The sequence below is a fragment of the Cloeon dipterum genome, chromosome 1 (assembly GCF_949628265.1).
Source record: "Cloeon dipterum chromosome 1, ieCloDipt1.1, whole genome shotgun sequence".
Classification (NCBI taxonomy): domain Eukaryota; kingdom Metazoa; phylum Arthropoda; class Insecta; order Ephemeroptera; family Baetidae; genus Cloeon; species Cloeon dipterum.
In genome coordinates this window covers 9090506-9109547 of record NC_088786.1, presented here as the reverse complement: position 1 = coordinate 9109547, position 19042 = coordinate 9090506, and the positions used below count along the sequence as shown (strand labels likewise).

Below are 19042 nucleotides of genomic sequence, written 5' to 3'. Positions count from 1 at the left end.
AAGAAGCTATTGAATTATCGAATTAATTAATTTTGATAAAATAATTTTGCATGATTATATTTATTAAGCCTGTGATGTGAGAGTTACGCAACCCGCACGATTCAACTGCTTTGCAGGAAGACTAACCTACTTGAAAATTTCACCTATGTAATTAATATGAAATAAAGTATAATAAATATCTCAATCTTTTCCTATAAAAATACAATTTTATTCAAATTTTAAACGACCAGAACAAAAATTAATGGCTTGACAAGAAAAGTATTTGACTCCGTTAATAATAAAATATCATACGGTGTGAATTTAACTCTACCTGATTTTACAAATCAAATATCAGGTATGGAAGGCAAACAAGTAGAAAAATTGTAAATTAAATTAAATTTTTCTTGTGGGAGTAGCCTTTATATAATAAGTACAAGAAAATACTTGCCACAAATAAAAAGCCAATTGTTTTCAATTTACCAAAGCTCAAAATTCTTAAAATTTATTCGTCACAATTAACGATAATTTTTAGAAACAATAGTAATTTTCTTGCACGTGGTAACTGTTACTGGGCTTTTGGTCCAAACTAGTCGGTTTTTGTGTAAATTTTAGGAACATTTTTAATTTATAAATTAATCCAATTCGCTTTTAGATTTAACAATTTCAAAATGTTCAGAAATTTTTATTTCCTCGGCTATGATTTTCTATTGTCTTTAGTAAAAGATCCGGTCACAATCAGTTAGATTTTCTCTATTAATAAAAAATGCAAAAGGGTTCAAGTTCAGAAATGATTAAAATACGACTAAAGTTAAATTGAAATATATTTTATTTCTATAGAAATCGGTTTCAACCATAAATATAGTTATTGTACAAATTATCGCACCGTGAACACCTTTAAGGTGAATAAATTAGCTTGAAATAAATTAAGATACAGCTAGGTCTTTGGTTTATCGCTCAGGATAATTTGATATTTTGATTTGCTCCAGTTTTACGGCCGTTTGCAGACGCACTCGTCGGACGTCATCTGGTTGTTGATCCAGTCCAAATAGGTGGCAACGTTGGTGTACACACCAGGGAAGTTGGGACGGGCACATCCGCGACCCCAGGAAACGATTCCTGATTTAAAAAAAGATTTAGTAATTTTAATCTCATGGAAAAGAGTGCAGAAATTACCAATGAGCTCGGTCACTCCGGCAGCGATGTTAATGTGCATGGGGCCACCGCTGTCACCCTTTAAATTCATATATCGGGTTATTCACAGTTTTTAATAAAATTGAATTTAATTACTCACGAAATACTAGACACATCAAAAAGAACTTACCTGGCAAGCGTCCTTCTTGCCCTCGGTGTATCCAGCGCAGATCATGTTGTCGGTGATGCGGGTCTCGCCGTAGCCAGACTTTCTGCACTGCTCCATGGTCATCATGGGCACGTCAACCTTCATCAGCTCGATGGCAGTGGACTTCTTCTCTCCAAGACGACCCCAGCCGGCGACGATGCCGTTGTAACCGCTGTAGTCGGACCGGGCTAAAAATTCAAATTGAAACAAAATTTCAGATGTTTTTCCTTTCAAATGAGAAAATGGACTTGACAATTGGTTTGTATCAAAAGTGTATTAACTATATGTGAGCGAAAATGAGGGCGAAGATAAATTTAATCAGCATTTCAAAGAAACCTTCTTTGTTGATTTCAGAGAAAATAAAAAAATGCTACCTAATGAAAACGTGGCAACTTAAAAGCGTTCTGCAATTGCTTGATGCGCAGGAAAACACGCCTGATTCTAGGAAAGTGGAAGTTTTCTCGATAACAAACACAAACGTGGCGTTTCCCCTCGCCTAAAGTGACAATTAACTCAAATATTGTTTTAAAATGCGTCCACTTTAAAGAGATAGCGTTCGTGGAATTGGTAAGGCCGAAGCATTTTACTTGCAATCAATTTCCCTTGAAGCTGCCCACATATATAGACACAAAACATAATTCAGACAAAAGGAAGAGTGAATCAGCGACGGCGCGTTTAAAAGACGATTAACATTGGGCGTGATTCAATAAATTAGCGTTATTATCTGCGCTATTCAATGCCGAATTGCTGAATTATTGTCAAAGTCGTCACTAGCGGCGCACAAACAAACAATGCTCACCTTGCGTAGGCAGACATGCGGGCTTGATAATCTGAGTGAATTCGACCTCCTCGTTCAGGTGCAGCATGGCAATGTCATTGTCAAATGAGAAGATGTCGAACTTGGGGTGCACTACCGCCTTTTTGATTTTCCTCACCAGCGTCGTCTCCGAGTTCATGGCAAGTCTGTTGTGCACGCCCATGTAAACCTTGATTTCTCGGGTGTTGAAACTGCGACATTATTATTTGCAAATAATTGAATGAGCAGGGGTCCAAGGTGCGTAAATTCGACAGCTCTCACCCGTCGATGCAGTGAGCGGCTGTCAGCACGTGTTTGCTCGAGATCAGGGTGGCACCGCAGTAGAATTTATTCCTCCTCTCGAGGGCCACGACCCACGGGAACTCGTTCGGCATTGTCACGTTGCCGCCGACAACACGAGTTTTCGGGTTAGGAACTCCACAAACTAAATCATAAAATTAGAATTGATGATTTTTTCTTTGCACCTATATTATATGTTTAATACTGCATTCAATTAATTTTTTAATAAATTAATTTTTTTTTAAATAAAATGGTTAGTTTATTTTTAATACAAATTTAACTGTGATAAATGACTAAAATTTATTGAATTTATTTTAAGATTAATTTATAAAAAATGACAAACTTGATTTAGTAATTTTAAGCGAATTTAACGGTCGATAAGATGTTGAAGATGTTCCTTTCCAATACTTTCAATCAATATTGAGGAGAAAGTTAAGTTTTAAAATAATTATTTTTTACTTCGGTATCAACACAAATTTTATCTTACATTTTCTCTACGGCATTTACTGGAAGTAATTCCACAATTATTTATATATTATTTGCTTAATAAAAAGCAAATATATATCGCACTAGTTAGACTGAAAATAAAAAAAAACGGTTCAGCTGTTATCAAGAGTTTGTGGCATTATTAGGTTTGATTAAAGCGAGAGCAAAGTGATGGAAAAATCGCGGCTGGCGTGAAGCGCTGGTAATTAATAACAACTATCACGTTAATAATTAGAAAACGCACCGCAGTCACAATCAGGAGCCGACGTGGTTGCATCATAGTCGTCGTAGTAGGCCTGTACGAACACATGACACACAACAGACATCAGTTAATGCCCACTAGGTGTTAAATTCTAATCCGGTTTTAGCCGGGAAAATTCGAAGGAGAAATTATAGGATAAAATTCACTCTCATCGCAGTTAAGTAATTGACGTGAACTTTCTAAGAAGGGATTACATAAAGGCGTGGATCGTGAATCATAATCCGAGGAAAAACATCAGACTTTGGGCCAAGGAAATTTAGAGGAAACCCAAAAGAATGTTTGAAAATTTCTGTTATTATGGGAACAAAGAATTTCAAAATAAATCAAAGCCCTCATCTATGTGAAATGGAATTACTTCGAAGCACGCGCCGGCGGCGAAACGAGAGCGAAAGTCAATTAGCACGGGATCGAGACAAAAAAGGAAAACGGAAAACGAAATTTACTCACCTCGACCTGCTTCAGTTGAGGTGCACTTTGCACCAGGGTGAGAGAAAGCAGAAGCAAAAAGCTGCAGTAGCCGAGAAAATCCTGCATGTTGCGTAGGTTTTTGGGTGAAAAAACTAAAAGTCGGAAGCGATGAGAGAGAATCGGAGCACTCAGAGCGTACTGTTGTTGCGAGTTGCAAGATGCAATGGAACTGATGTACACCACCGGTGCCGAGAGACTATATATACGCAGGTGGGATGCACCTTGACACTGAGGATGAATGTGTATAAATTGTCGCCGCCGTTGGTTTGATCGGCTACCAAGCAGCCAGCCAACCAGCCAGCCGATTGAGCGCCAATGAGTAATTACAGATGTTCCGCACTCTCAAATGGGTCACGACTCTGGTCAGGGACAACAAAATAGATTGGTATAGCAAAATGCACCACCATGCAGCGTGCGTATAATTGCTGTGTAGGTTGCACCTCGCTTTTGAGGAAAAAGATAAGGCGGCGCGACGCGATTGGGCGCCCTCGAGCAAGGAGACGTGTGCCTGCCGAAGAGGGGACCAGCTTCGCATCAAATGACGGCCGAAATTTCGCACTATTTGGCTTTGAACAAATGACTCTTTGACACGAACAGGCCCGCGTCGATCACCAACGCCGCAATAATGGAGGAATTGACTGTGTTTTTTTTTTTCAACAGCCGAAATCGGTTGGGTGTCACACACGAAGCTATTAGTCATTTGTTCGGCAGGAGTGGCAAGGTTACCGCATGGCATTTAGTTTTAATCTCCTTTGTCAAATAATTTCAAGTTCATTTGTGAAATGTGACTTATTCTCTGATAAATGCATATCGAGATTTTTGCAATTGATGCCCAGCAATTGTCCTCGACACACTAATGCTTATTTTAGAAGGAAAATTCGGCTTAAAATAAATTTGACAATTTTAAAATTATTTAAAATCAAAGGAAATAAATAAACCCTGGTAATTTTATGAAATTTTAAACAACGAAATTGCTCGTCTCGGTGCGAATTTTACTCAGGAAATTTTTAGAAGTAAAATAATAGTTAAAAACCACGCTCTTGTACTTTTGATTAAAAATTTAAGGATGACATTTTGAGCTCGTGATTTTTTGCCTGATGGAGGATTTAATAACAATGGCGGGGTTGACAAGATCTCGTCACTCGTTTCCTATATATTTTCAATTTGTGCTCAGTGATGAGAGTAAAGCCTAACGTTTTCGACAGTCGATCGATTGCTGATTCAAACTTCTCCGCAGCTATATAATGCGGTGTGAATTTTGATTCGGAGGTAAATTAATGCTGATGAGGCCTGCGAGGCCGGAACAGCTGCGAGCTATTTATTTAAAATTTTATTCCTCTCAAATCGTTGATTTAGATTTCATAGCTTGCCTTCCATTGAAAAAGGGTGCAGATCTATTATAAATAAAGCATCTCGTTTAATTTTATGGCGATGAAAGTCTGATTCTAAACTAAGGCATGTTAACAAATGAGATAAAAAAATCACTGCGGAGATAAACAATCCTACAATTTGGAGCGACAGAATTGGTGAGAGTGTAAACAACCAATTTTATAGAATGAAAACAAACAAAACCAAATTGTTCTTACAAAAGCTGTGACCTGTTTAGGGGATATGAAAGTCAATTGATCTAATTAGATAGCGGCTATCAAATGCAGATTTCCATTAATATTTTTTTTTCAGCTGGCTATTAAATATCAGATTTCAACACAACAAACTTGTTCTTTGGAAGTCAATAGAGCTGGGAATTTCAGTCGATCAACTAGTGCATGGGCAGCAAACAACAGCTAAATTAACTGAAAATTTTAAGTGAAAAAACTTATTCATTTCTGTAGAATCTTTCCTCATTGTAATTTCTAATCAATGAAATTGTGAAATGCTCGAACAATTTATAAAATAAAAGTGGTTTGTATTGCTTGAAATTTCCGGGAAATGTGATCGCTTTCAAATTTGATTTAAATAGCTATAATGGCAATAAAAATCACATTTCTTGTCGAAAATCTTGAAATTTGTGTAAGAAAAATAATGTGCAAAGTTTGTGAAACTAAGCATTTTGGCTTTTTGTAACCTTGTGTAATAATTTTTATAATTCATGAGGGTTAGTCTAGCTGGTAAAATTGTATTGAATTTCAATGTGACGCAATGTTCTAAATTGTATCGTTTAATAAACAACCAAATAGTTAAAATCAATAACTTAAATCTATATCATCCTTTTTGAAAAACCAACCAAAATGTTTATTTCGGTGAAATCAATTTGGCTGACGAAAATCGACTAAAATTCCGAAGTCCATAAATTCTGTCCAAGGGAAAGTGTGTTATTTACTATGAAACAACAATCATTAGCTAAGAAAATCCATATCTTTCAAGGTTTACTGCGAAGTGTAGCGATTTCCTCCTGAAAGCAGGGATTCGCAGTCATTCATGTCTCCGGTTGCGCGTGCACAGTTTCATCATGCAGCACGCGTGACATTGCCGCCGATCGATTGATTAATTAATGAGACCAAGAGAGAAGAACACCGGAGGCTCGCTCGTGTGTGCGTTATACAAAAAAAGCGCGGCGCACATGGGAAAAGTAGAGAATTATGTTTATAGGCTGCAATAAATCGGTGGAGTTGCCAATAATGCGGGCGGCCGCTGATTATTTTTCTACTCAAATTCCGAGCGCACGTGAAAAGTCCACCTTCACCTGCATTGCTTCGCATACATGTGCTGCACAAACTAACGCAATTAGCGGCCGTCAACGATAGCAAAAGATTGAAATATTGCGGCGGTGATGCGCGAATTCGGCCGCTGCGAGTCGCGGCAGGCGGCGGGAGCGGTGGCGGGGGTGGATGCTTGCCGTTCGCGGTGCCGTGAAAATCGTCACGGTCAAACCCTTGACCCGGCAGCAGGGCAGAAGAGCCACCGCCGCCGCCGCCGACGCTGCTGCTGCTGATTACCCGCCGCTGCCGTCGTATAAATGCGTAACTCGCCGCCAAACTGGCACATTCGACAACCGATTTTCATCTCACCACCATGGTACCTCTCGCTTTTTGGTCACTCGCGGTCCTGCTGCTCGTGCAGGTGCACGCACGCACCTCGCCTGTGCTGCCGCAAGGATCGCATAACTTGCAGCCCATGTTCAACTCCGAGGCGGAAATTCCTGTAAGTAACATTTTCCTGAATTATTCCTTTTTTCATAATATTTTCGGGTCCAGAAAATTTGGTTTTCCCTGGATTTTTCTCACTAATTCAGGTTGAATTTTGGGATGTTTCACATTTGCTGCAAAGTTGGTTGGCGGGCCTTGAGTTTACATTGTATGTTTTATTGTAAACACGCGCATGTCATAGTTGTACGCGGGTATTGTTCGATTCAAGAACGCGTGTAACAGTTGATTAGCCATGGCATTTGCATACAATATCAAGTACCAAATTTTACAGAAATTAGATTTGGATTTCGAAACTAGTTATTTCGACTTATTTAAATTCGATTTGTTTCGAATATTTTAGAAGTCTAATTGTGAGATAGAAAAAAGTGGGCAGAACTAGCTTTATTGCAGATCATTTTTCCTATTTGAATTGAAACCTTTTGATATAAAATAGATTTATGAGAAATATTTTACTTATAGTACATAGTCCCCCAATATTGGTGAACTTTTGAAGTTTGAAAACGCTTTTTGGAGTTCGATTCTCGGTAATAGCCAATTATTAAATTCCAACAAGCAAAACTTACTCAAAATTATTTTCAAAAAATTTTTTTATTTAAAAAAATTCGTAAAGGGGCATCATTAGGGGGCCTTTTAAACATCATTGATTTCTTTCCTAGTAAATATTTTTGTATCAATATTGATTTTATTAATATTAGATTCAGATTGCGAAATGGTTGATCAAGTTCATATGAAAGCAAACCAACGAAACGTGTTCCAAATCAGGGCAATAGCATGAATTTCTCTCGCTGCGGCAGCATATATTTCAACTTTTTTGGAGCAGGAAAAAGATGGCACTCGCGTGGAGATCAGTAGACCTTGAGGGAATCCCGCACCGCTTTCAGTTTCCATCTGACATTTCAATACAACTCGTGCACACACACGCGTGTGTGTAAATATTACTCAGTCAGCAATGTTTCGAATTCAAGGGCGCACCGTGTGGATATGTGAAATGTCGTCTGGCGCAACAGGAGAAAGAATATCGCGGCAGATATCTGCTGATAAGAGTGAAAAGTGGCGCAAAAGTGATTGAAAAACTGTACCTTGTGCATTTGCGCGGTGCTAATAATAAAAGTTGCGGCGCGAGGCTCCTGAGAGAGGCTGTCAGCAGTGCTTCACTGGCATTAACTAACTAACTATCACCACCGATGGGACATTTTAGCTCCGCTTGCAAGCATTCCATTTACATGCAGATTGACCTGCTTTTGCGGTGCAATATAATTACCTTGCCAGCTAGCAAATCGAAGGAAGGAGACGCTTATGTCGCTCCATGCACTTTCTTTTGCTTTTGTCGCCGCTAATGCAATTAGCAGCGTGCAAATCAAAGTAGTTAAAACAAACAGCAACAATATTAAACTATCAAAATTTTAGGGAGCATACGATGATTTTGCAAGACAAAAGTGTTTAAAAATTGTATATAGATAATTTTTCTTGCCGTAAATTTATTTGAAGCAATATATCAATTTAATTTTTAGACATCAAGACACCGAAAATCAGCGAAAATGTTATGAGTTTAAGTGAAAAATCAGGATTTTAAGTTTACTGCTGAATGGGTTTGTGGTAAAAAAAAAACAGTAGATTACGATGTATTTTGCAAACCTTCAATTTTTAAGGATTTGCTGATCTTCAATAAAGTTAAAACTAAAATTCCATAGGTTTTAAATTAATCTAGTGATTAAAACAATATCACTGCCAAATTTATTAAGAAAAATTGCTTTCAAATATTTCAATTTGAGGTTCAAATCTACAAAATGTTTTTAAAATTTTCCAATGAAAACATGTAATTTTTTGTTTGCAGTCGTGGGTGCTGATGCACTACAGCGTGAGGGACATCAGTGACTTCATCTCGATCAAGAACGCGACTGGCATCAGCAGGGACGACAAAGGAATCCTCTCCAACTTGTGGAACTGGATTTTCAGCGGCTCCGGCAGCACGTCTGGAACCACCGTCGGCAGCGGCACAAACCCCGACAGCGCTGGGGTGTCCGTAGAGGACGTGGAGACGACCGGCCCGGCTGTCAACTTTCCTACTTGCGATTGCAGTGAGTTTGTGAATTTTCATGCGTTGCGGAAAAAGAGAGTAATTAGCGCCGTCAACTGGGCTACGCAAATATCGGCACTCGCTCTTTCACGTGCCTCTTGTGTCGCGTGCAAAATTCTTCAGCTCTCGTTTCCATGATTAATTATGCACGCGGCCGCGACGAAAGTGAATAACGTTCGAAAGTTGAAAGTGAGATTATGAAAAAAATAAATAAACTCTTCCAACGTAACTATTTTGATCAAGAAAAGCCAGCCAAAGCAGCATCCTTTAAATCCTTTCTGATGCAGCTTTTATAATTCTCTTGTGAAAACAAGAGTGCCGTTGTCCTTGCCCGATCAAGGGATTTACTCGCGCCCGCATTGTTATTATGAAAAAATGTGAAAACACGAAGAAAGAGAGGAGCAGCACAATCCTTTTCCATTAAAACATGTAATAAATATTCAATGTCGCGCGGCGTACTTTCTCCCCGTGCTGTCTGGTAGAGTGTTTTTTTCTTTCATTGCGTTATAAATCAACCGTATTTCTTTTGCTTACAGAATGCGGCGTGGCCAAAACCCTCAGGATCGTTGGTGGCCAGGAAACCAAAGTCAATATGTACTCCTGGATGGCGGTTTTGAACTACGACGGCCGGTTCTACTGCGGAGGAACCTTGATCAACAAGAGATACATCCTCACGGCAGCTCACTGCGTCAAAGGGTAAATTAAACTGACTCTTTAAAATTAGTTTAAATTTTATTAAAAAAGATTGGTTTTTTAACATGGGGAAGAGAGGAAGATTTCAAAATTGATGTTTTTCCAGACGTGAATGCAAACAATCTTTTTATTAAATCTTTGACCGTTTGTTGAATATGTTGAATTTCATCTCTTTATAAATTTTAATACATACATATTAAGCAAAATGAACAACATTGGACTAACTTTAAAACTATTTGAAGGGCTCTTTATCAATAATAATTAAAGCAATATTTTTTCTCTGAAACTTTCTCTTTCGAAAACAAATCGCAAATATATATTTTTAATTTAAAATTTGCAGATTTACCGCCAATCGCATGGGAATCAGACTGATGGAGCACAACCGCGACACCTCCTCAGAAACCAAACCGATCGACCGAAGCGTCTCCAAAATCATCTACCACAACAAATACAACCCAAACACCTTCAACAACGATATTGCCCTGCTCAGGATGGACAAGGAGGTGCCGATCAAGGGTGACCTCTACCCCGCCTGCCTGCCAACTCCTGGTCCGTATACCTTTAGGAGAAAATAATTTTCAGTGCATCATATTTCATTTTTTCGTTTAACAGGCAAACGATACACAAATGAAAACGCTTTAGTCACTGGCTGGGGCAAGACTGCCGAGAACCGTCCTACATCGCCCGTCCTCAGGGAAGTCACCGTGCCAATCATGTCCAATACAAAGTGCTCCGGATTCTACGGAACCAGCCAAATCACCGAAAATATGATCTGCGCCGGACTTCCTGAAGGAGGAAAGGACTCTTGCCAGGTATATTCAAATTCATTTTCTGTAGAACTGATTTATTCATAATTTGAAATCTTTGAAATTGCAGGGAGACAGTGGTGGCCCTATGGTTGTGAAGAACGAGTCTGTTTACCAAATCGTCGGTAAGAAAATATTTTACTTTTTTACCTTTTGGAGACTAATTTAAACGATCTGGGCTTCTCTGCTCGTCTCATTTACTTTTAGTTACCAAATTAGCACGATTTACGTAATTAGAACCACACTTATTATCATCTAAACCTTCTCCGGAGCCAAAACCAACCATAAGCTGCCAAACATTCAATCTTCAATCTCCCCGATTTCATAATATTATAGTGGATATAAATTAAATTTTAGTGGTAAAAGAATTGGGCTTAGAATTTTTAAAATATTTATATCAATCAGAAACGAGAGAATAATTCTTCTATATTTTTGATTCCAAATAGTTGTCAGTTATATTTCAAAAAAATCTAATTCAATAATTTTAAGTTAAAACTACATAACCAAATATATCTTGTCATTTTTAACAGAGTCAATCAAAATTTGATTGCCAAATTTTTAGAAGTCAATAATAAATAATTGCTCAAGGAAACCAACCCGAAACCAAATATAATTGAATTGCTTTTGTTGAGCACATTTGCATGGAAGTGATTGTTTCCCTAATAAAAATTGTTCTTGGCCCAATTCGAGTCCGGAAAAACCGATTTGGCAGAGAATAGCCTCACCGGCGAGTGCTGCCAGCCGGCTGGAGAACGGGGCACCAGAGTTGGGTGGGAACGCTCGTCGAACAGCCAAGCCCAATCGGGCAGCGCGGTGCGCAAAATCGGTATGGGCGTCTAAGGCTCAACATCGAGGCGTCGTCTGTGCCAGGAGCGCAGACAAACGTAGCGGGGCCCAAGCCAAAGTTGACGCTTTTTATCAAAGATTTGAGTGTGACGGAGCTATATTTAGTTTGTCTCGCTCTCTCATGGATGATCAAGTTCAATGTGCAAAGTGGGTGCCAAAGGCCACTTGCTTTTTACGCGTCACCTACCAAGACAAAAAATAATATCATTCCTCCAAGTTAAATTTTCCACAACGCAAGAAAAAATTATAATTTAAACTAATTTTTTAACCCCAATTAAACAATAATACATCTTTTAAGAAAACAAGTACTCCAGTTTGGCTTGCTAGGAGTTTTGATATTTGATATTGGCGAGCACCAGCAGCGTACAGTACCACCACCTTCAATCGGAGACCGGCACTACTGCGCTCTAACTAACCTCTCCCCGTGTATATTTGATGCGCGACACGTGCACAGTCTCCGTCTCTCTCCATTCTTTGGGTGGGAGTGTTCGCCACGAGAGTCAGCAGGTTCAGAAAATCTATCAGGGCAGCACAAAACCGTAGATAGTCAGTCGCGATTCAAAACAATAACAATTTTCACTCAGTATAGGCCGCCAACACACCAAGCTCTTGCAGCAAGTTTCAAAATTAGGAACCGCATTTTTCAAACGACTATATGTTTGAAAATAAATTAGTTAATTAATTTATTATTTTTCTTAATTCGAATTCTGCAATTCTGGGCGCGGTTAGCTACACAATTTGATTTCAAAATTCGGTCTGAGGCAAAACAAATTGTTCAAAAAGCACAGGAAATTTATCCCCATTTGAATAGTTTATTAATTTTGAGATTCAAATTAAATTTAAATTTTAAAATTTGTATAAAAATGATAGTGACAGGAGGTGTTGGGTTGGCGGGCAAAATTTTAATGATGATGTGGCGGCGTTGCGTAGGCAAAAAGACGGCCGAGTGACGTTATTTTGACTCGATCAATGATCGCGACTGCCAGGAGCACATAACTCGGCAGGCTGGCTCTTTCGCGCCGCTTACGTCTTTCGCAGCAGACGATCTTCGCGGAACTAATTTTGAATCAGAGCCCGTGGGAATTTTCCTCGCTAAAATTGGGTCGACACCCGATTTTTTTAATTATGTGTCCAGCAAATAACGACCAATACTTTGACCATAATATCACTTAAATTTTTTTCCGCAGGTGTGGTTTCTTGGGGTGAGGGATGTGCCAGACCAAAGAACCCCGGTGTGTACGCAAGGGTGAACAGGTACCTGACTTGGATCAAGAGCAACACGCCTGACTCGTGTTTCTGCACGGAATAAGTCAGAGAAAAATTCAAATTAATTTATTCTTAGCGATTAATGTGTTAAAGGCGCTTCCTGTCAGCACTGGTTTTTGAAAGAGTCATATAATGATATTATTTAATTTATAAAATTAAATGTTTTTAATAAAATTTTTTATGTGAAACGAGAGTTGTTTCTTTCCTTGAATTACACCGGGGTTTCCCAGAAAATTAATATATACCCAGATTGTATTAAAAGAGTGCAAATAAGACGTTATTTCCCTGGAGTGGTCAAGTAGCGTGGCTCAAATTATATTGTTTTAAACTCTAAATGTGACTGTTTATTTGTGGTTTGAAATCCGGGAGGAGTGTGGCTAACAGAATAAATGCGGCATCGCGTGGAAAATTGTTTGCATTTTCACTTTAGGAGCTGATAAAAATGCATCTATCACTATTTAAGTACGGTTTTCTTTTCGCTTGCTTCTACCTAAGCTCGGGACTGAGAATTTTCAGTCCATCCAGTATTGGAACTAGGTACTTTAAAGACCATCAACCTGGAATCATCACAGATCATGGCATTGAGGTATGAAATTTTAAATCATTTTTTTTTAATTCTAGATTTTTCACTTTTCTGCATTTTAAAAAGGGGAATTAAAAACTCCAAAACTTCTTCACTATATAGGGGCTGTGAATTTTAGGCGGTCTACTGTTTTTTGGCTTTAAAACGTCAGAGGGGATCGTTAAAATTGAAATCACATAATTTTCATAGTCCAGAACTGTTTTTAAATAATGCGTCTAGAAATCAGTGTAATACCATAAAAATCAGTTAAAAATTCAACATTGAGCACATTTTTTAACTGTAATGGAATTTCTTAAAAATTATATTCTGTAAATTTAGCTGGAGAGAGCATAAAATTTTAATTTCTAAGAGTAAATTAAGTCAGTTTAGCTGCATTTTTCAAGAATTTTTATGCATTTTGGTGGAGAAATAGGATGTTGATGTTGAATTTATTCAGCTACATTAGTTCATATTTTTAGACGTATTTTAACTAAAGAAAAAAATATATATAAGTCAGAACTACAATCTGTTTCAAATTAAACGATTAATCATCATGCTTAATCATATAGGAAGTTCTTTCGCTCTTTGCTAGAACATTGATACAATTGACATTCGCCACATTTCTATTTAATGATTTATTTTTAACGTTTCAGGTTTGTTTGATTTCCTGTCTTCCTATCGAAAAGCCATAATAAATTATACGCATATTTTCCCAAATCGAAATTCTTAAACATTTAATTTACATAAGGAGAAAGACGAAGTGATATTTAAAATTAAAGTAGCATTTTTTGATCATTTTGAGTCTGAAATGGAATTAATACATTTTCTAGTGATACAAAAATCTATTTTGAAAAGTTGTGGGACAGTAAAGATCACCAACCATATTGCACTGAAAGAATTTTAAAGTAAAAGTATGGACTCTAAAACAATAAATTATTGAAATCCAAAAAGTTAAGTATCTTTCAATGAAACATACAATACAATATAAGTATTTGATAACAAAACTAAAATTAAATTGATTTATAATAATTTGTTGAATAAAAAATAAAGTGAAATTTTGACACATTTAATCAAATAAGGTTGATATTTTTATATTTATTATTTATAAAATAAATCAAAAACGTAAATTTTCATTAAAAAACCAAAATATTGTAAAATTATATTCAGACAAATGGACAACCTCGCGTGCCTTCGTCGATATCTATCAATAATTAGTTTTAATGTTAATTTATTAAATATTGCTTGATGCATTTTTTTGCATAAGAAACCTATAGCGTTCTCGAAATCATGCTCTTAAAACCTCCTTGTTAGAGTCAATATTTAACTCAAAATTATTTCTCTAGCAACCTGAGCATTCCAACAACCAATTGGTCCACTCAAGGGATTGGCACGCAAGAAATAACGTGCCCTTTCCGGATCGCTACTATAGCTACAACAGCATTGTCACATCAAAACCGATCTTGCGGCCGGCCACCAAAAAACCCACCCAACTTTTGGCGAGCTGGTTCAACAAGAAAACAACCAAAAAACCATTCTCCTCAACGTCAGTAGTCAGCCGGCCAAACCAAAATGACATTGTCATCAATAATTGGAAAACGATCTCGAAGCCGAATTCAAAGCCGATCTTTCCATTCAAAAAGCCGCAGTGTTCCTGTGGTACGATTATATACCATATCTTAAGTAAAAAAGGAAGCAGAAATAAAATTTCACTGAACTTCAATTGCAGAATGCGGTGTGAAGCACGACGCTTTCAAGGCTGCAGATCCTCTGGGACCGCAACCCATCATCGGCGGGAAGGAAGCACTGCTGCACGAATTTCCGTGGGTTGTTAGGATGGCAGAGCAAGGTCACACTTTTTGTGGTGGTGCTCTGATAAACAACGAGTATGTCCTGACTGCTGCTCACTGCGTGGTTAGGTAAGTTTTGCCTAAAATACCTGGGCGTTAAAGAAAAATTCAAATTATATTTTGGGCTTTTTTGTTGCATTTTTTTAATTTTAAGTCAAACCACGGGAAAGTATTAATAAAAAATCGCATCAAATGAATAGGTAAATTCTCCTAACATGAAAAATTACAAAAAATTATTAAAAAAGCATAATTGTAACGTCTTCAAATTAATGCTGATTTTCCTTCATATTTGTTGCCTTCTGTAATACTTTATTTTTTCAGTGTTTCAATTTATTCAATATATTATAAAATCTACAAGGAAGTGATTAATGCATATGAAAAGCTCACGTAAAAAATTTCTAATCCAATTATGAAATATTGACCTATGTACACGAAGTTGAAATAATAGTGTTACCAAAATTTGAAACATGTCCTAGCAAACTTGAATTAGTTATTAATTCACTTAATAATGTTTTAATCAGAAGGAAATTTTAAAGAATTAAGCAAAAAAGGTTAAACTGTTATTGTATTGAGAAAGTGTAAAGATTTTTTATAATCGCAAATTTTGAGGAAACGGCCTCGCTTAAACTCATCTATAATTCTATATCCAGTCGTATGAAAGAGCAAGTCCAAGTTGTGATCGGCGACCACGACCAAACAACGACCCGGGAAACGATCCATACCCTCATGAGAGCGGTGTCAGCAATTACCATCCACGAAAGGTACAACGCGGAGAACCACACGAACGACATTGCTCTGTTGAAGCTGAGTAAACCCGTCAAATTCAGCGTCGGCGTGAGGGCGGCGTGTTTGCCAGGCTCGGGTAAGTGATTGACAATTATTAACACACGTCGCCGGAGAAAGTGTCAACAAAGGTCACGTCCATAGCAATGAAAGACCCACCCGCGAGAAGCGGCCAGATTGCCGGATGGGGCAGGGTGGGCGAGAAGGGCAAGGGCTCTGAAAAGATTCTGAAGGTCGAGATCCCGATTTTGTCGCAGCAGCAGTGCAGGAGCATGAAGCTCAGACCCTCCATGATCACTGATGACATGCTGTGCGCTGGTGAAGTCAATAAGGACTCTTGCCGGGTGAAATGATATTCAATTGAAATTTATGCAGCGTCAGCTTTCGTTCTTAACAAAATGTCTTCTGGGTGCATGATTTTATTATTTTTTTTTTGGGGGGGGGGGAACCTCAATTGAAATAAAATATAAATTTTTTGCATCACTTTGCTAGACATACATGTAGAGTTTTTCACTAAGTTGAAAAACTGGATTTGGAGGGTGGAAAAACTAGTATTTTAAATATTTCCCGAGTGAAAATATTAATGACATGAGAGGAAATAAATATTTAAAATCAAAACAAACATCTACAGTTTGGGGGTGCTTGGATTTGGCTCAAAATTCAGATTTAGTCTATTTTGAATTTCAATTTTTTTATTGTTATGTTAATGCGTGATTTTAAAGGGCTTTGAGATAACAATCAACCTAGCATTTTAAGTCTAAATAAACTCATTTTTTTAGTTTGCCCATCAAAGCATTTTGAAGCAATACAATAATATGATACTTTATTTATTTTATTCAAATTTGAAATTAATTAATTATTATTCCTATTTTCGTTTTAAAAATATGTTAATGTGATAAAATTTTAAGTCCAGTCAATCCAGACAAACAATCGGCTGGTGCTTGAATTTGTTAGATTAAAATGGAACATACGATGAGTTTTAAATTTGCTGTATTATGTGGTAAAAACGAGACTAATGCTATTTAACAATCTTATTTTAATTATTGCATCTTGACGCTATAATAGACACTAAATTAACTTTAGTTATTTGATTTTAGGATGACAGCGGCGGCCCACTTATCGTGCAAAACTCGCAGACTGGGAAGCACGAAGTTCACGGTAAGCTCGCGTGAATTACTATTCATAAAATAGACTGATTCCTATCTGCTCTCGTTTCACAGGCGTCGTTTCTTGGGGCATTGGCTGCGGCCGCGAAGGCTATCCTGGCATTTACACAAGAGTTTCCCAGTACAGGGGCTGGCTCAAGTCTAAAATGTCCAACACCTGTATGTGTACATGAACGAAATAATAAAATAATGAAAGAAATAAATAAAGTCGATGCAGTGGGAATTTTTGTCTATCGACCTGTGTCCTACATCATTTGCAAACACTCACGCGCACCAGCTGTGTGTGTCAAAGTGGTGAGGATCAAGGGCATGGGCGCTTGAAGGAGGAGCTCGCCGCGAAGAGAGGAGCCACCAAATTAGAGGGAGTTTTAGATGGATGTCATTGCTGGGGGCTTGAAGGTTATTGGGGCATAACTTTGTTTTACCATAGGGAGGAAAAGCTACCCTCCTGACTGATACTAAGCGCCAGAAGGAGTTGGACCGGGAACGAGGAGGAGCCTGACGCATGGAGGAGAGATGACCGTATAAAACCCCGGTCAGAAGGTGGAAAGAGGAGAAACGTGGTCCGCGTGCATACCAAGTAAGAGTTCAAGTGTCTTGACCTAACTAGTTACTGATATTGCGTTCTGTGAGGACAGGCCAGGATCATTCTGCACGTTCGGTAAGGTAGGAGTCTCTTTTTGGAGGGCGCGCGCAGGCTAGCCGAGGACATCCGCCGCAGGGCCACGCTGAGGACCATTAGGAAGGGTTTTCGGCAGCAAGTTAGGGATCGTCACTGAGTTATTTGGCGTGGCAGAGCGGACTTGGGGTTTATGGTCAGCGATATTTTTTAGGAGGCAGTTTCGGCTAAATGCAAATCCTTGGGAATATTATGTCTAATTTTCTTGTGAGCGCGGAATTAGCATTAAATAAAGTTCATTTCGTTAATGTCTGCGGGTCTGAATTTTTGCACCCTTGTCATTTTTGGAATTATTGTTCTGGGGGAATTATTGGAATTTCTTTTTTTGGCATTTGGAGAACCCACTTGCGGAGAGAGGAGGAGCGAGCTGAAGCATCTAGGAAATGTCTTGGAGCTACTTTTTGGAATTTAAGCGAGTCTTTGAATTCTTTTTCCTTCTCTTTGCGCAAACAAAAGAAAGAGAAATGCCACAGCTTAGGCAAATTAGCACATTTGAATATATTGTTGGGCAAGCAGCCTGTGATGGCCAAATGTCATTATTCAAATTATTTCGTTAGAAATAAAGGATGCCAGCCTTTTTATTAAAATTCTAACCTTAAATAAGCAAAAGGTAACGCAACTCATTTCTTGTACAGAATTTAATTAAATGAGGGTTCAAGGGTTTGCTGCGGCTATCCGATTCGTCAATTCATACAACACAAAGTTCACATTTCTGGGTGAAAAAGAAAATGAAACCAGCGACAATTTGAGAAAATGAAAAAAATACTGTTGCCGGTTCATAACAAAAGACTACTGCTGCTTCTTTTGGCTGGTAGCATTTTTCACCCGCACACAAAATATGCCAATAGTGCCTTTTCTTCACGTCAGGAATAAGTCCAGTTATAAGCCAAAAATCTAAGCCTAGAATTAAGTATTGTTCAATTTTAGGGACCACTAACGCCGAAATAAAAAAAGATTTACTGTCCAAAATGATATGGGTAAATCTGTGCTTCCTATCACTTCATTATATATTAAAATTTAAACGATGATGTGGTGTTGCGTAGGCAAAAAGACGGCCGAGTGACGTTATTTTGACTCGATCAATGATCGCGGCTGCCAGGAGCACATAACTCAGCAGGCTGGCTCTTTCGCGCCGCTTACGTCTTTCGCAGCAGACGATCTTCGCGGAACTAATCTTGAATCAGAGCCCGTGGGAACCTTTCTCGCCGAAATTGGGTCGACACCCGATTTTTTTTTTATTACGTGTTCAGGAAATAACGACCTATATTTAATATTTTTACCAGTATTCTACTTGAAAATTTTTTAAATTTCTTTTCCGCAGGTGTGGTTTCTTGGGGTGAGGGATATGCCAGACCAAAGAACCCCGGTGTGTACGCAAGGGTGGATCAAGAGCAACACGCTCGACTCGTGTTTCTCCACGGAATAAGTCAGAGGACAAATTAAAATTATTTTATTCTTATAGCGATAGTGTTAATGTGTTATAGGCGCTTCCTGCATGTCAGCACTGGTTTTTGAAAGAGTCATAGAATGATATTATTTAA

At 38.1% G+C, this 19042-nt stretch overlaps 2 protein-coding genes across 3 annotated transcripts; one reads left to right on the top strand and one right to left on the bottom strand.

Moving 5' to 3' along the window:
• Nucleotides 1-787: 787 nt before the first annotated feature.
• LOC135934323 (trypsin-1-like) lies at nt 788-6765 on the bottom strand. Of its 2 annotated transcripts, none has more exons than XM_065475974.1 (8): nt 6650-6765; nt 3610-3989; nt 3145-3196; nt 2397-2559; nt 2118-2326; nt 1301-1506; nt 1153-1210; nt 788-1095 (listed from the first exon to the last, which is right to left on the bottom strand). In XM_065475974.1, exons 2-8 carry the CDS (start codon nt 3694-3696, stop codon nt 968-970), a joined length of 903 nt encoding a protein of 300 aa, XP_065332046.1. In that variant the 5' UTR covers nt 3697-3989; nt 6650-6765; the 3' UTR covers nt 788-967. The 2 variants fall into 2 exon arrangements, with proteins under 2 accessions (XP_065332046.1, XP_065332045.1); XM_065475973.1 differs by having other exon boundaries at nt 6639-6754.
• LOC135934854 (uncharacterized) lies at nt 6245-18994 on the top strand. The gene is made up of 17 exons (XM_065476852.1): nt 6245-6771; nt 8611-8854; nt 9390-9549; nt 9887-10095; nt 10159-10358; nt 10423-10477; nt 12386-12496; nt 12541-12566; nt 12895-13050; nt 14370-14682; nt 14753-14942; nt 15524-15735; nt 15801-16000; nt 16754-16814; nt 16877-16981; nt 17031-17402; nt 17461-18994. The coding sequence occupies exons 1-16, from the start codon at nt 6643-6645 to the stop codon at nt 17141-17143; spliced, it is 2484 nt and encodes an 827-aa protein (XP_065332924.1). The 5' UTR covers nt 6245-6642; the 3' UTR covers nt 17144-17402; nt 17461-18994.
• Nucleotides 18995-19042: the final 48 nt, after the last annotated feature.

Coding starts and splice junctions, on each gene's coding strand:
- LOC135934323 (XM_065475974.1), bottom strand. CDS start 3,696: ATGCAGGATTTTCTCGGCTACTGCAGCTTTTTGCTTCTGCTTTCTCTC. Junction 3,197..3,609: donor CTCAACTGAAGCAGGTCGAG/GTGAGTAAATTT, acceptor GTGTTCGTACAG/GCCTACTACGACGACTATGA. Junction 1,096..1,152: donor CGGAGTGACCGAGCTCATTG/GTAATTTCTGCA, acceptor TTTTTAAATCAG/GAATCGTTTCCTGGGGTCGC.
- LOC135934854 (XM_065476852.1), top strand. CDS start 6,643: ATGGTACCTCTCGCTTTTTGGTCACTCGCGGTCCTGCTGCTCGTGCAG. Junction 8,855..9,389: donor CTTTCCTACTTGCGATTGCA/GTGAGTTTGTGA, acceptor TTTTGCTTACAG/AATGCGGCGTGGCCAAAACC. Junction 9,550..9,886: donor GCAGCTCACTGCGTCAAAGG/GTAAATTAAACT, acceptor TAAAATTTGCAG/ATTTACCGCCAATCGCATGG.